This window comes from Euprymna scolopes, chromosome 22 (genome assembly GCF_053919585.1).
Source record: "Euprymna scolopes isolate OS-2025 chromosome 22, ASM5391958v1, whole genome shotgun sequence".
In the NCBI taxonomy this organism is placed as follows: domain Eukaryota; kingdom Metazoa; phylum Mollusca; class Cephalopoda; order Sepiida; family Sepiolidae; genus Euprymna; species Euprymna scolopes.
In genome coordinates, this window is record NC_136503.1 from 120,558,881 (window position 1) to 120,576,390 (window position 17,510).

Consider the following 17,510-nt stretch of genomic DNA (forward strand, 5'->3'; position numbering starts at 1 on the left):
GTGTGTGTGTGTGTGTGTGTGTGTGTGTGTGTGTGTGTGTGTGTGTGTTGTCAACATCTTCCTAAATGTGTTTTTTCTTGGTGTTTCTATCAGCCGGCTAGTACACAGACGCGTGTGAGCAGTTCTTCGAGTTCGTTACGAAATCGACGTCATCGACAATACCGAACAGTAAGTGACCATTCGCAAGTCGACGAGACTCTTTTCGGTGAGCCAAACCACGTGAAATGGAAACAGCAAAAATCTCTGGCCAGCAAAAGCACCTGCAACAGTAACAACAACAGTAATAATAATAACAGGCCGGGAAGGAAAACGCAAGAAAATTCGGCCAAGGAAAAGGAAACTGTTATGATTATCATGAGGGATCTCATTCGGACTCTGGCGTAAGTAAAACTTTGCTTATATAGTTTTTGAAAGAGTGAAACAAAAAGCTACCGAATAAAATATAGTTTTACGTTGTTTTTTTTTTTGTTTTCTTTTATGTCCTTTCAACTTTGGGAAGATATGACACAAGGCCAGTGAGTGGGGATTACAAAAACACACCAAAAAAATTAAGCACCATGATTTTCAAAAAATATTTGAACAGCCTCAGCGACATTCTATAGAACGTGCGCTTCAGGACATTAGCAGTAAGCTAACATTCGTTTTACACACCAGCCGCTGGTTACAGCATCAGACAATAGAGATCTAATCTCCTGTATAAGTAAACGAGATTATTAATTGAATTATTTAGGAAAGGACGCTTGGAACTGATAAACACTTTAGATACAAGAGAAAAACATTTGCTAGACACATTTCTATATTCGAGGTAAAGATTTTCGTCCTGAGATATATATATATATATATATATATATATATATATATATATATATATATATATATATATATATTTACATAGGCATCACCACTTATCAAGGCCAATAGGCCACTTGGGGATAAGGGTTAAATAGTGTGAAGTAGAAATTGGGGAAATTTTTCAAAGTGGGTTCGGCTAGACAATTGTTTTTCGTGAAAGATTGGCGAGGGGGGCCAGAGATTGGAGTTCAGACGAGCACCTGCCATGGAAATAACGATAAAACAAGGATAGGCTCGCAACGTCTCTTCTGTAGGAGAGTGGTTGCAGGGTAGAGAAAAGGGCATCCCTCACCAAGCCACGAAGTCTATTTTGTACTCTGTCAAGGCAGGACAGGCTGTTTTTAGCAGCTCCTGCTCATATATGGCAGCAGTATTCCATCCTTGGACGTACTTGGCTTTTATATAGATAGAGAATTGCATCAGTAGTGAGATATCTGCTGGAGCGGTAGAAGGATCCCACCATCTTTCCAGCGACCTTGGCAACAGACTTGATGTACGTGTTCCATTTCAGATCAGGAGTAAAGGTCAAACCCAGAAGCTTGTCAAAACACGGGGCCTCTCTCAGACGAGAGCCATCCATCCCAATTGATGGCAGATGGGGATCAGAGCGTTGATGATGTAAGGATAGGAGTTTGGTTTTAGATGCATTAAAGGTAACCAGCCATGTCTTCCCCACTGAACCACGCGCTCGAGATCAGAGGAGAGAGAATCAGAGAGAAATTTGTCATTTACAGCCTTTGATGTGTTGCCGTAGATGGTCGTGTTATCAGCATAGATGTCAACAGATGATTTAAGTATGTATTTAGGGAGGTCATTGATGTAGATCAGGAAGAGAGTTGAGCCCAGGATTGACCCCTGAGAGATTCCAGCATTAATACTGCAGGCCTCTGATTTTTGTCCATCGACCACTACTCTTATGCACCTGTCGGAGAGAAATGATTTAATGATTCAGAACACATTTCCAGTTTTACCATAGCTGGAAATCTGGTGAAGTAGACCCTTATGCCATACATTGTGGAAGGCTTTTGATATATCAAGAGCAATTGCCCTAGAAAGGAAGCCTTTGTCAAGAGATTCACTAATCCTGTGAGATATAACCGTCAGCACATCTGCGGTAGATCTTGCAGAGCAGAAACCATATTGTGTGTCACTAAGAAGGTTGTTTCTGTTGAGGTGGTTGACTATTTCTCTATTTAATATGGATTCCAGCAACTTACTCATAACACACAGGAGACTTATTGATCTGTACTGAGAGGGAGATGACTTATCACCTGAATTCTTAAATACAGGGCAAACTGATGAGGTCTTCCAGGGAGTCAGAAAGCACTGCTCCTTAAGGCAGCACTTAAATAGTTTCGTACGTATGGGAGCAAGTTCTGGTTGAAGCTTTTTTAACACTATTATTGGAATGCCGTCAGGGCCAGTAGCTTTACTCGAATCAAGGTTCTTAATTAGATTGAAGTAGGACTTTAATCAGTTTTTCATAGATTGAAGTAGCATTTTAATCAGTTTTTCTTAGATTGAAATAGCATTTTACTCAGTTTGTAATGGATTGAAGTAGCATTTTAATCAGGTTTTTATAGATTGAAGTAGCATTTTAATCAGGTTTTTATAGATTGAAGTAGCATTTTAATCAGTAAGTCATAGATTAAAGTAGGATTTTAATAAGTTTGTCATGGATTGAAGTAGCATTTTAATTAGTTTGTAATAGATTGAAGTAGCATTTTAATCAGTTTTTCATAGTTTGAAGTAGCATTTTAATCACTTAGACATAGATTGAAGTAGCATTTTAATCAGTTTTTCATAGATTGAAGTAGCATTTTAATCAGGTTTTCATATATTGAAGTAGCATTTTACTAAGTTTGTAATGGATTGAAGTAGCATTTTAATCAGGTTTTTATAGATTGAAGTAGCATTTTAATCAGTTAGTAATATATTGAAGTAGCATTTTAATCAGTTAGTCATAGATTGAAGTAGCCTTTTAATCAGTTAGTAATAGATTGAATTAGCATTTTAATCAGTTTTTCATAGATTGAATTAGCATTTTAATCAGTGTGTAATAGATTGAAGCAGCATTTTAATCAGTAAGTAATAGTTTGTAGTAGCATTGTAATGAGTTTGGAATAGATTGAAGTAGCATTTTAATCAGTTTTTCATAGTTTTAACTAGCATTTTATCCAGTTAGTCCAAGATTGAAGTAGCATTTTAATAAGTTTTTAATAGATTGATGTAGTATTTTAATCAGTTTTTCATAGATTGAAGTAGCATTTTAATCAGTTAGTCATAGATTGAAGTAGTATTTTAATCAGTTTTTCATAGTTTGAAGTAGCATTTTAATCAGTTTGTAATAGATTGAAGTAGCATTTTAATCAGTTTGTAATAGATTGAAGTAGCATTTTAATCTGTTTGTAATAGATTGAAGTAGCATTTTAATCAGTTTGTAATAGATTGAAGTAACATTTTCATCAGTTTTTCATAGTTTGAAGTAGCATTTTAATCAGTTTTTCATAGATTGAAGTAGCATTTTTATCAGTTTTTCATAGATTGAAGTAGCATTTTAATCAATTTTTCATAGATTGAAGTAGCATTTTAATCAGTTTGTAATAGATTGAAGTAGCATTTTAATCAGTTTTTCATAGTTTGAAGTAGCATTTTAATCAGTTGTTCATAGATTGAAGTAGCATTTTTACAGTTTTTCATAGATTGAAGTAGCATTTTAATCAGTTTGTAATAGATTGAAGTAGCATTTAAATCAGTTTTTCATAGTTTGAAGTAGCATTTTAATCAGTTTTTCATAGATTGAAGTAGCATTTTTATCAGTTTGCAATAGATTCAAGTAGCATTTTTATCACTTTGTAATAGATTGAAGTAGCATTTTAATCTGTTTGTAATAGATTGAAGTAGAATTTTAATCAGTTTGTAATAGATTGAAGTAGCATTTTAATCAGTTTTTCATAGTTTGAAGTAGCATTTTAATCAGTTTTTCATAGATTGATGTAGCATTTTACTAAGTTTGTAATGGATTGAAGTAGCATTTTAATCAGGTTTTTATAGATTGAAGTAGCATTTTAATCAGTTAGTAATATATTGAAGTAGCATTTCAATCAGTTAGTCATAGATTGAAGTAGCCTTTTAATCAGTTAGTAATAGATTGAAGTAGCATGTTAATCAGTTTTTCATAGATTGAAGTAGCATTTTAATCTGTTTGCAATAGATTCAAGTAGCATTTTAATCTGTTTTTCATAGTTTGAAGTAGCATTGTAATCAGGGTTTCATAGATTGAAGTTGCATTTTAATCAGTTTTTCATAGTTTTAAGTAGCATTTAAATCACTTAGTCATAGATTGAAGTAGCATTTTAATCAGTTTTTCATAGATTGAAGTAGAATTTTAATCAGTAAGTCATTGATTGAAGTAGCATTATAATCAGTTTGTAATAGATTGAAGTAGCATTTTAATCAGTTTTTCATAGATTGAAGAAGCATTTTAATCAGTTAGTCATAGATTGAAGTAGCATTTTAATAAGTTTTTCATAGATTGGAGTAGAATTTTAATCAGTAAGTAATGGATTTAAGTAGTATTTTAATCAGTTTTTCATAGTTTAAAGTAGCATTTTAATCAGTTTGTAATAGATTGAAGTAGCATTTTTATCAGTTTGTAATAGATTGAAGTATAATTTAAATCATTTTTTTCATAGACGTAAGTATTAGTTTAATTAGTTTGTAATAGATTTAAGTAGCATTTTAATTCGTTTGTAATAGATTGAAGTAGTATTTTAATCCGTTTGTAAAAGATTGACGTAGAATTTTAGTCAGTTTTTCATTGATTGAAGTAGAATTTTAATCAGTTTTTCATGGATTGAAGTAGCATTTAAATCAGTTTGTCATGGTTTGAAGTAGCATTTTAATCAGTTTGCAATAGATTCAAGTAGCATTTTAATCAGTTTCTAATAGATTGAAGTAGCATTTTAATCTGTTTGTAATAGATTGAAGTAGCATTTTAATAATTTTTTCATAGATTGAATTAGCATTTTAATCAGTTTTTCATAGATTGAAGCAGCATTTAATCAGCTTGTAATATATTGAAGTAGCAATTACATCAGGTTTTCATAGATTGAAGTAGCATTTTAATCAGTGTGTAATAGATTGAAGTAGCCTTTTTATATGTTCGTAATAGATTGAAGTAGCATTTAAATCAGGTTTCATAGACTGATGTAGTAGTTTAATTAGTTTGTAATAGATTTAAGTAGCATTTTAATTAGTTTGTAATAGATTTAAGTAGCATTTTAAATGGTTTGTGATAGATTGAAGTAGCATTTTCATCAGTTTTTCATAGATTGGAGTAGCATTTTAATCAGTTTGTAATAGATTGAAGTAGCATTTCATCGGAGTGTTATAGATTGAATTAGGATTGTAATCAGTTTTTCATAGATGTAAGTAGCCTTTTAATTAGTTTCTAATAGATTGAAGTAGAATTTTAATCAGTTTGTAGTATATTGAAGTAGCATTTTAACCTGTTTGTAATAGATTGAAGTAGAATTTTTATCAGTTTTTCATAGATTGAAGTAGCATTTTAATCAGTTTGTAATAGATTGAAGCAGCATTTTAATCAGTATGTCATTGTTTGAAGTAGCATTGTAATCAGTTTTTCATAGATTGAAGTTGCATTTTTATCAGTTTTTCATAGGCCGAAGTAGCATTTTAATTAGTTTGTAATAGATAGAAGTAGCATTTTAATCAGTTTATCATAGATTAAAGTAGTCTTTTAATCAGTTTGTAATAGATTGAAGTAGCATTTTAATCAGTTTTTAATATATTAAAGTACAATTTTAATCGGTTTGTAATAGATTGAAGTAGCATTTGAATCAGTTTGCAATAGATTGAAGTAGTAGTTTGTAATAGATAGAAGTAGAATTTTAATTAGTTTGTAATTGATTTAATAGCATTTTAATCAGTGTTTAATAGATTGAAGTAGCATTTTAATCAGTTTGTAATAGATTGAAGTAGTATTTTATTAACTTTTTCATAGATTGAAGTAGCAATGTAATCATTTTGTAATAGATTAAAGTAGCATTTTAATCAGGTTGTCATAGATTGAAGTAGCATTTTAATCAGTTTGTCATAGATTGATGTAGCATTTTTATCAGTTAGTAATAGATTGAAGTAGCATCTTAATCAGTTTGTAATAGATTGCAGTAGCATTTTAATCAGTTAGTAATAGATTGAAGTAGCATTTTAATCAGTTTGTAATAGATTGAAGTAGCATTTTAATTAATTTGAAATAGATTGAAGCAATATTTTACTCGGTTTTTCATTGATTGAAGTAGCATGTTTATCAGTTTGTAAAAGATTAAAGTAGCATTTTAATCAGTTTGTAATAGATTGAAGTAGCATATTAAGCAATTTGTGATAGATTGAAGTAGCATTTTAATTAGTTTGTAATAGATTGAAGTAGCATTTTAATTAATTTGAAATAGATTGAAGCAATATTTTAATCGGTTTTTCATTGATTGAAGTAGCATTTTAATCAGTTTGTAAAAGATTAAAGTAGCATTTTAATCAGTTTGTAATAGATTGAAGTAGCATATTAAGCAATTTGTGATAGATTGAAGTAGCATTTTAATTAGTTTGTAATAGATTGAAGTAGCATTTTAATCAGTTTTAATATATTGAAGTAGCATTTTAATCAGTTAGTCATAGATTGAAGTAGCATTTTAATCAGTTAGTCATAGATTTAATAAGCATTTTAATCAGTTTTTCATGGATTGAAATAGCATTTTTACCAGGTTTTCATGGATTGAAGTACAATTTTAATCAGTTTGTAATAGATTGAAGTAGGATTTTTATCAGTTTGTCAAAGATTAAAGTAGCATTTTAAGTTGTTTGTAATAGATTGAAGTAGGATTTTTATCAGTGTGTAATAGATTGAAGTAGCATTTTAATACGTTTGGAATAGATTGAAGTAGCATTTTAATTATTTTGTAATAGATTGAAGTAGAATTTTATTAAGTTTTTCATAGATTGAAGTAGCAAGTTAATCATTTCGTAATAGATTGAAGTAGCATTTTAATCAGTTGATCATAGATTGAAGTAGCATTTTAATCAGTTTGTAATAGATTGAAGTAGCATTTTAATTAGTTTGAAAAAGATTGAAGTAATATTTTAATCAGTTTTTCATTGATTGAAGTAGCATTTGAATCAGTTTGTAATAGATGTAAGTAGCATTTTAATCAGTTTTTCATAGATTGAAGTAGGGTTTTAACCAGTTTGTCATTGATTGCCGTAGTATTTTAATCAGTTTGGTATAGATTGAAGTAGTATTTTAAGGAGCTTTTCATCAATTGATGTAGCATTTTGATCCATTAGTAATAGATTGAAGTAGCATTTTAATCAGTTAGTAATATATTGAAGTAGCATTTTAATCCGTAAGTCATAGTTTGGGGTAGCATTTTAATTAGTATGTCATAGTTTGAAGTATCATTTTAACTAGTTAGTCATAGATTGAAGCAGCATTTTAATCAGTTTGTAATAGATTAAAGTAGCATTTTAATCAGGTTGAAATAGATTGAAGTAGCATTTTCATCAGTTAGTAATAGATTAAAGTAGCGTTTTAATCAGGTTTCATAGATTGACAAAGAATTTAATCAGTTTGTCATAGATTGAATTTGCATTTTAATTAGTTGTTCATAGATTGAAGTAGCGTTTTAATCGGTTTGTAATAGATTGAAGTAGCATTTTAATTAGTTTGAAAATGGATTGAAGAAGCATTTTAATAAGGTTTTCATAGATTGAAGTAGCATTTTAATCAGTTTGCAATACATTGAAGTAGCATTTCAATCAGTTTTTAATTGATAGAATAGTATTTCAATTAGTTTGAAATAGATTGAAATAGCATTTTAATCAGTTTGTAATAGATTGAAGTAGCATTTTAAGTAGTTTGTAATAGATTGAAGTAGCATTTTAATTAGTTTGTAATAGATTGAAGTAGCATTTTAATCAGTTTGTAATAGATTGAAGTAGCATTTTAATTATTTTGTAATAGATTGAAGTAGCATTTTTATTAGTTTGTAATAGATTGAAGTAGAATTTTATAAAGTTTTTCATAGATTGAAGTAGCAATGTAATCATTTTGTAATAGATTGAAGTAGCATTTTAATCAGTTTTTTATAGATTGAAGTAGCATCTTAATCAGTTTTTCATAGATTGAAGTAGCATTTTAATCAGTTTGTAATAGATTGAAGTAGAATTTTAATTAATTTAGAAATAGATTTAAGTAATATTTTAATCAGTTTTTCATTGATTGAAGTAGCATTTTAATCAGTTTGTAATAGATGGAAGTAGCATTTTAATCAGTTTGTAATAGGGTGAAGTAGCATTTTAATCAGTTTGTAATAGATTGAAGTAGCATTTTTATTAGTTTGTAATAGATTGAAGTAGCATTTTAATCCGTTTTAATATATTTAAGTAGCATTTTAATTATTTTGTAATAGATTGAAGTAGCATTTTATTCAGTTAGTCATAGATTTAATAAGCATTTTAATCAGTTGTTCATAGATTGAAGTAGCGTTTTAATCGGTTTGTAATAGATTGAAGTAGCATTTTCATCAGTTAATCATAGATTGAAGTAGCATTTTAATAAGGTTTTTATAGATTGAAGTAGCATTTTAATCAGTTTGTAATACATTGAAGTAGCATTTTTATTCGTTTGTCATAGATTGAAGTAGCATTTTAAGTAGTTTGTAATAGATTGAAGTAATATTTTAATCAGTTTTTCATTGATTGAAGTAGCATTTTAATCAGTTTGTAATAGATTGAAGTAGCAGTTTAATCAGGTTGTAATAGATTGAAGTAGCATTTTAATCAGTTTGTAATAGATGAAAGTAGCATTTTAATCAGTTTTTAATAGATTTAAGTAGCATTTTAATCAGGTTTCATAGATTGACAAAGAATTTTAATCAGTTTGTAATAGATTGAAGTAGCATTTCAATCAGTTTGTAATAGATTGAAGTAGCATTTAACTAGTTTTTAATAGACTGAAGTAGCATTATGATTAGTTTATTATATATTGAAGTAGCATTTTAATCAGTTTGTAATAGATTGAAGTAGCATTTTAATCAGTTTGTAATAGATTGAAGTAGCATTTTAATTAATTTGTAAAAGACTGAAGTAGCATTTTAATTAGTTTGTAATAGATTGAAGTAGCATTTTAATAAGTTTGTAATAGATTTAAGTAGCATTTTAATCAGTTTGAAATAGATTGATGTAGCATTTTTATTAGTTGGTAAAAGACTGAAGTAGCATTTTAATTAGTTTGTAATAGATTGAAGTAGCATTTTAATTAGTTTGTAATAGATTGAAGTAGCATTTTAATTAGTTTGTAATAGACTGAAGTTGAATTTTAATTAGTTGGTAATAGATTGAAGTAGCTTTTTAATGAGTTCGTAATAGATTGAAGTAGCATTTTAATTGGTTTGTAATAGATTGAAGTAGAATTTTAATCAGTTTCTAATAGATTGAAGTAGCATTTTAATCAGTTTGTAATAGATTGAAGTAGCATTTTTATTATTTTGTAATAGATTGAAGTAGTATTTCAATTAGTTTTAATAGATTAAAGTAGCTTTTTCATCAGTGTGTAATAGATTGAAGTAGCATTTTAATTAGTTTGTAATAGATTGAAGTAGCATTTTAATTAGTTTGTAATAGATTGAAGTAGCATTTTAATTAGTTTGTAAAAGATTGAAGTAGCATTTTAATCAGTTTGTAATAGATTGAAGTAGCATTTTAATTTGTTTGTAATAGACTGAAGTAGCATTTTAATTAGTTTGTAATAGATTGTAGTAGCATTTTAATTTGTTTGTAATAGATTGAAGTAGCATTGTAATTAGTTTGTAATAGATTGAAGAAGCATTTTAATCAGTTTTTCATAGATTGAAGTAGCATTTTAATCAGTTTTTCATAGATTGAAGTAGCATTTGAATTATTTTGTAATAAATTGAAGTAGTATTTCAATTTGTTTGTAATAGATTGAAGTTGCATTTTAATCAGTGTGTAATAGATTGAATTAGCATTTTCATCAGTTTTTAATAGATAAAGTAGCATTTTAATCAGTTTTCCATGGATTGAAGTCGCATTTTAATTATTTTCTAATAGATTGAAGTAGTATTTTAATTAGTTTGTAATAGATTGAAGTAGCATTTTAATCAGTTGGTCAGAGATTGAAGTAGCATTTTTATTAGTTTGTAATTGATTGAAGTACTATTTTAATCAGTTTGTAATAGATTGAAGTAGCATTTTAATTATTTTGTCATAGATTGAAGTAGTATTTCAATTTGTTTGTAATGGATTGAAGTAGCATTATAATTAGTTTGTAATAGATTGAAGTAGCATTTCAATCAGTTTGTGATAGATTGAAGTAGCATTTTAATTAGTTTGTAATAGACTGAAGTAGCATTTGAATTAGTTTGTAATAGATTGAAGTAGCATTTTAATTAGTTTGTAATAGATTGAAGTAGCATTTTAATTAGTTTGTAATAGACTGAAGTTGCATTTTAATTTGTTGGTAATAGATTGACGTAGCTTTTTAATGGGTTTGTAATAGATTGAAGTAGCATTTTATTTAGTTTGTAATAGATTGAAGTAGAATTTTAATCAGTTTGTAATAGATTGTAGTAGCATTTTAATCAGTTTGTAATAGATTGAAGTAGCATTTTAATTATTTTGTAATAGATTGAAGTAGTATTTCAATTAGTTTGTAATAGATTAAAGTAGCATTTTAATCAGTTTGTATTAGATTGAAGTAGCATTTGAATTAGTTTGTAATAGATTGAAGTAGCATTTTAATTAGTTTGTAATAGATTGAAGTAGCATTTTATTTAGTTTGTAATAGATTGAAGTAGCATTTTAATCAGTTTGTAATAGATTGAAGTAGCATTTTTTTTTGTTTGTAATAGACTGAAGTAGCATTTTAATTAGTCTGTAATAGATTGAAGTAACATTTTAATTAGTTTGTAATAGATTGAAGTAGCATTGTAATTAGTTTTTAATAGATTGAAGAAGCATTTTAATCAGTTTGTAATAGATTGAAGTAGAATTTTAATCAGTTTTTAATAGATTGAAGTAGCATTTTAATTATTTTGTAATAGATTGAAGTAGTATTTCAATTTGTTTGTAATAGATTGAAGTAGCATTTTAATTAGTTTGTAATAGATTGAAGTAGCATTTTAATAAGTTTGTAATAGATTGAAGTAGCATTTAAATTAGTTTGTAATAGACTGAAGTAGCATTTTAATTAGTTTGTAATAGATGAAATAGCATTTTAATTAGTTTGTAATAGATTGAAGTAGCATTTTAATCAGTTTGTAATAGAGTGAAGTAGCATTTTAATTATTTTGTAATAGATTGACGTAGAATTTTAATTAGTTTGTAATAGACTGAAGTAGACTTTCAATTAGTTTGTAATAGATTGAAGTAGCATTTTAATCAGTTTGTAATAGATTGAAGTAGCATTTTCATCAGTTTTTAATAGATAAAGTAGCATTTTAATCAGTTTTCCATAGATTGAAGTCACATGTTAATTATTTTCTTATATATTTAAGTAGTATTTTAATCAGTTTGTAATAGATTGAAGTAGCATTTTAATCAGTTGGTCAGAGATTGAAGTAGCATTTTTATCAGTTTGTAATAGATTTAAGTACTATTTTAATCAGTTGGTTATGGATTGAAGTGGTATTTTGATGAGCGTTTCATCGATTGAAGTAGCATTTTAATCCGTTAGTAATAGATTGAAGTAGCATTTGAATCGGTTAGTGATAGATTGAAGTAGCATTTTAATCGGTACGTAATAGTTTGGGGTAGCATTTTAATCAGTTTTTCATATTTTGAAGTAGCATTTTAATCAGTTTGTAATAGATGAAGTAGCATTTTAACTAGTTAGTTTTAGGTTGAAGTAGTATTTTAATCAGTTTGTAATAGATTGAAGTAGTATTTAACTCAGTTTGTAATAGATTGAATTAGCATTTTAATCATTTAAATAGATTTAAGTACCATTTTAATCAGTTTGTAATAGATTGAAGGTGCATTTTAATCAGTTTTTAATGGATATAATTAGCATTTAAATAAGTTTTAAATAGATTGAAGTAGCATTTTAATTAGTTTGTAATAGACAGAAGTAGCATTTTAATTTGTTTGTAATAGATTGAAGTAGCATTTTTATTAGTTTGTAATAGATTGAAGTAGCATTTTAATTAGTTTGTCATAGATTGAAGTAGCATTTTAATTAGTTTGTAATAGATTTAAGTAGCATTTTAATCAGTTAGTAATAGATTGAAGTAGCATTGTATATATTTTGTAATAGATTGAAGTAGCATTTTAATCAGTTTGTAATAGATGTAATTAGCATTTTAATTAGGTTTCATATATTGACTAAGTAGTTTGTAATAGATTTAAGTAGCATTTTATTTAGTTTGTAATTGACTGAAGTAGCATTTCAATTAGTTTGTAATAGATTGAAGTAACATTTTAATCAGTTTGTAATAGATTGAAGTAGCATTTTCATCAGTTTTTCATAGATTAAGTAGCATTTTAATCAGTTTTCCATAGATTTAAGTCGCATTTTAATTATTTTGTAATATATTGAAGTAGCATTTAAATCAGTGTGTAATAGATTGAAGTAGCATTTTAATCAGTTTGTCAGAGATTGAAGTAGCATTTTAATCAGTTTGTAATTGATTGAAGTACTATTTTAATCAGTTTGTTATGGATTGAAGTGCTATTTTAATCAGCTTTTCATCAATTGAAGTAGAATTTTAATCCGTTAGTAATAGTTTGGGGTAGCATTTTAATCAGTTTGTCATCGTTTAAAGTTGCATTTTAATCAGTGTGTAATTGATTGAAGAAGCATTTTAACTAGTTAGTCATAGCTGGAGTAGCATTTTAATCAGTTTGTAATAGATTGTAGTAGCATTTTACTCAGTTTGTAGTAGCATTTTAATCAGTTTGTAAGAGATTGAAGGTGCATTTTATTCAGTTTTTAATAGATTGAATTAGCATTTTAATAAGTTTGAAATAGATTGAAGTAGCATTTTAATCAGTTTGTAATAGATTGAAGTAGCATTTAAATCAGTTTTTAAAAGATTGAAGTAGCATTTTAATCAGGTTTCATACATTGACCAAAAATTTAATCAGCTTGTAATAGATTGAAGGTGCATTTTAATCAGTTGTTCATAGATTGAAGTAGCGTTTTAATCAGTTTGTAATTGATTGAAGTAGCATTTTCATCAGTTAGTCGTACATTGAAGTAACATTTTTATCAGGTTTTAATAGATTGAAGTAGCATTTTAATCCGTTAGTAATACATTGAAGTAGCATTTTAATCAGTTTTTAATTGATTGAATAGCATTATAATTAGTTTATAATAGATTGAAGTAGCATTTTACTTAGTTTGTAAAAGATTGAAGTAGCATTTTAATCTGTTTGTAATAGGTTGAAGTGGCATTTTAATCAGTTTGTAATAGATAAAGTAGCATTTTAATCAGTTTTTCATAGATTAAATAGCATTTTATAAGTTTGTAATAGATTGAAGTAGCATTTTAATCAGTTTTTAATAGATTGAAGTAGCATTTTAATCAGGTTTCATACATTGACCAAGCATTTTAATCAGTTTTTCATAGATTGAAGTTGCATTTTAATCAGTTGTTCATAGATTGAAGTAGCGTTATACTCAGTTTGTAATTGATTGAAGTAGCATTTTCATCAGTTAGTCGTAGATTGAAGTAACATTTTAATCAGTTTTTCATGGATTGAAGTAGCATTTTAATCCGTTAGTAATACATTGAAGTAGCATTTTAATCAGTTTTTTATTGATTTAATAGCATTATAATTAGTTTGTAATAGATTGAAGTAGCATTTTAATTAGTTTGTAAAAGATTGAAGTAGCATTTTAATCAGTTTGTAATAGATTGAAGTAGCATTTTAATTTGTTTGTAATAGACTGAAGTAGCATTTTAATTAGTTTGTAATAGATTGAAGTAGCTTGTAATTAGTTTGTAATAGATTGAAGAAGCATTTTAATCAGTTTGTAATAGATTGAAGTAGCATTTTAATCAGTTTTTCATAGATTGAAGTAGCATTTTAATTATTTTGTAATAAATTGAAGTAGTATTTCAATTTGTTTGTAATAGATTGAAGTAGCATTTTAATTATTTTTTAATAGATTGAAGTAGAATTTTAATTAGTTTGTAATAGACTGAAGTAGCATTTCAATTAGTTTGTAATAGATTGAAGTAGCATTTTAATCAGTGTGTAATAGATTGAATTAGCATTTTCATCAGTTTTCAATAGATAAAGTAGCATTTTAATCAGTTTTCCATAGATTGAAGTCGCATTTTAATTATTTTCTAATAGATTGAAGTAGTATTTTAATCAGTTTGTAATAGATTGAAGTAGCATTTTAATCAGTTGGTCAGAGATTTAAGTAGCATTTTTATTAGTTTGTAATTGATTGAAGTACTATTTTAATCAGTTTGTAATAGATTGAAGTAGCATTTTAATTATTTTGTCATAGATTGAAGTAGTATTTAAATTTGTTTGTAATGGATTGAAGTAGCATTTTAATTAGTTTGTAATAGATTGAAGTAGCATTTTAATCAGTTTGTGATAGATTGAAGTAGCATTTTAATTAGTTTGTAATAGACTGAAGTAGCATTTTAATTAGTTTGTAATAGATTGAAGTAGCATTTTAATTAGTTTGTAATAGATTGAAGTAGCATTTTAAGTAGTTTGTAATAGACTGAAGTTGCATTTTAATTAGTTGGTAATAGATTGACGTAGCTTTTTAATGGGTTTGTAATAGATTGAAGTAGCATTTTATTTAGTTTGTAATAGATTGAAGTAGAATTTTAATCAGTTTGTAATAGATTGTAGTAGCATTTTAATCAGTTTGTAATAGATTGAAGTAGCATTTTAATTATTTTGTAATAGATTGAAGTAGTATTTCAATTAGTTTGTAATAGATTAAAGTAGCATTTTAATCAGTTTGTATTAGATTGAAGTAGCATTTGAATTAGTTTGTAATAGATTGAAGTAGCATTTTAATTAGTTTGTAATAGATTGAAGTAGCATTTTATTTAGTTTGTAATAGATTGAAGTAGCATTTTAATCAGTTTGTAATAGATTGAAATAGCATTTTAATCAGTTTGTAATAGATTGAAGTAGCATTTTTTTTTGTTTGTAATAGACTGAAGTAGCATTTTAATTAGTTTGTAATAGATTGAAGTAGCATTTTAATGAGTTTGTAATAGATTGAAGTAGCATTTTAATTAGTTTGTAATAAACTGAAGTAGCATTTTAATTAGTTTGTAATAGATGAAATAGCATTTTAATCAGGTTGTAATAGATTGAAGTAGCATTTTAATCAGTTTGTAATAGATTGAAGTAGCATTGTAATTAGTTTTTAATAGATTGAAGAAGCATTTTAATCAGTTTGTAATAGATTGAAGTAGCATTTTAATCAGTTTTTCATAGATTGAAGTAGCATTTTAATTATTTTGTAATAGATTGAAGTAGTATTTCAATTTGTTTGTAATAGATTGAAGTAGCATTTTAATTAGTTTGTAATAGATTGAAGTAGCATTTTAATAAGTTTGTAATAGATTGAAGTAGCATTTTAATTAGTTTGTAATAAACTGAAGTAGCATTTTAATTAGTTTGTAATAGATGAAATAGCATTTTAATCAGTTTGTAATAGATTGAAGTAGCATTTTAATTAGTTTGTAATAGATTGAAGTAGCATTTTAATTATTTTGTAATAGATTGACGTAGAATTTTAATTAGTTTGTAATAGACTGAAGTAGACTTTCAATTAGTTTGTAATTGATTGAAGTAGCATTTTAATCAGTTAGTAATAGATTGAAGTAGCATTTGAATGAGTTAGTGATAGATTGAAGTAGCATTTTAATCGGTACGTAATAGTTTGGGGTAGCATTTTAATCAGTTTTTCATAGTTTGAAGTAGCATTTTAATCAGTTTGTAATAGATGAAGTAGCATTTTAACTAGTTAGTTATAGGTTGAAGTAGCATTTTAATCAGTTTGTAATAGATTGAAGTTTTATTTTACTCAGTTTGTAATAGATTGAATTAGCATTTTTATCATTTAAATAGATTTAAGTACCATTTTAATCAGTTTGTAATAGATTGAAGGTGCATTTTAATCAGTTTTTAATGGATATAATTAGCATTTAAATAAGTTTTAAATAGATTGAAGTAGCATTTTAATTAGTTTGTAATAGATTGAAGTAGCATTTTAATTAGTTTGTAATAGACAGAAGTAGCATTTTAATTTGTTTGTAATAGATTGAAGTAGCATTTTAATTAGTTTGTCATAGATTGAAGTAGCATTTTAATACGTTTGAAATAGATTGAAGTAGAATTTTAATTAGTTTGTAATAGATTGAAGTAGCATTTTAATCAGTTTTTAAAAGATTGAAGTAGCATTTTAATCAGGTTTCATACATTGACCAAAAATTTAATCAGCTTGTAATAGATTGAAGGTGCATTTTAATCAGTTGTTCATAGATTGAAGTAGCGTTTTAATCAGTTTGTAATTGATTGAAGTAGCATTTTCATCAGTTAGTCGTACATTGATGTAACATTTTTATCAGGTTTTAATAGATTGAAGTAGCATTTTAATCCGTTAGTAATACATTGAAGTAGCATTTTAATCAGTTTTTAATTGATTGAATAGCATTATAATTAGTTTATAATAGATTGAAGTAGCATTTTACTTAGTTTGTAAAAGATTGAAGTAGCATTTTAATCATTTGTTCATAGATTGAAATAGCATTTTAATCTGTTTGTAATAGGTTGAAGTGGCATTTTAATCAGTTTGTAATAGATAAAGTAGCATTTTAATCAGTTTTTCATAGATTAAATAGCATTTTAATCAGTTTGTAATAAATTGAAGTAGCATTTTAATCAGTTTTTAATAGATTGAAGTATCATTTTAATCAAGTTTCATACATTGACCAAGAATTTTAATCAGTTTTTAATAGATTGAAGTTGCATTTTAATCAGTTGTTCATAGATTGAAGTTGCGTTATAATCAGTTTGTAATTGATTGAAGTAGCATTTTCATCAGTTAGTCGTAGATTGAAGTAACATTTTAATCAGGTTTTCATGCATTGAAGTAGCATTTTAATCCGTTAGTAATACATTGAAGTAGCATTTTAATCAGTTTTTTATTGATTTAATAGCATTATAATTAGTTTGTAATAGATTGAAGTAGCATTTTACTTAGTTTGTAATAGATTGAAGTAGCATTTTAATCATTTGTTCATAGATTGAACTAGCATTTTTATCTGTTTGTAATAGGTTGAAGTAGTATTTTAATCAGTTTGTAATAGATGAAGTAGCATTTTAATCAGTTTTTCATAGATTGAAGTAGCATTTTAATTATTTTGTAATATATTGAAGTAGCATTTTAATCAGTTGGTAATAGATTGAAGTAGCATTTTAATCAGTTTGTAATAGATTGAAGTAGCATTTTTATCTGTTTTTCATAGATTGAAGTAGCATTTAATTATTTTGTAATATATTGAAGTATCATTTTAATCGATTTGTAATAGATTCAAGTAGCATTTTGATCAGTTGGTCATAGAATGACGTAA

At 26.8% G+C, this 17,510-nt stretch overlaps 1 protein-coding gene across 1 annotated transcript in view; it reads left to right on the top strand.

The window, feature by feature from the left end:
* Positions 1 to 17,510, top strand: part of LOC145243689 (cilia- and flagella-associated protein 45-like) — a 136,419-nt gene that overhangs the window by 40,106 nt on the left and 78,803 nt on the right. The window contains exon 2 of the mRNA XM_080106749.1: positions 94 to 380. Within this exon, the coding sequence (XP_079962875.1) occupies positions 94 to 380 (287 nt within the window). The remainder of the gene's footprint in view (positions 1 to 93; positions 381 to 17,510) is intronic.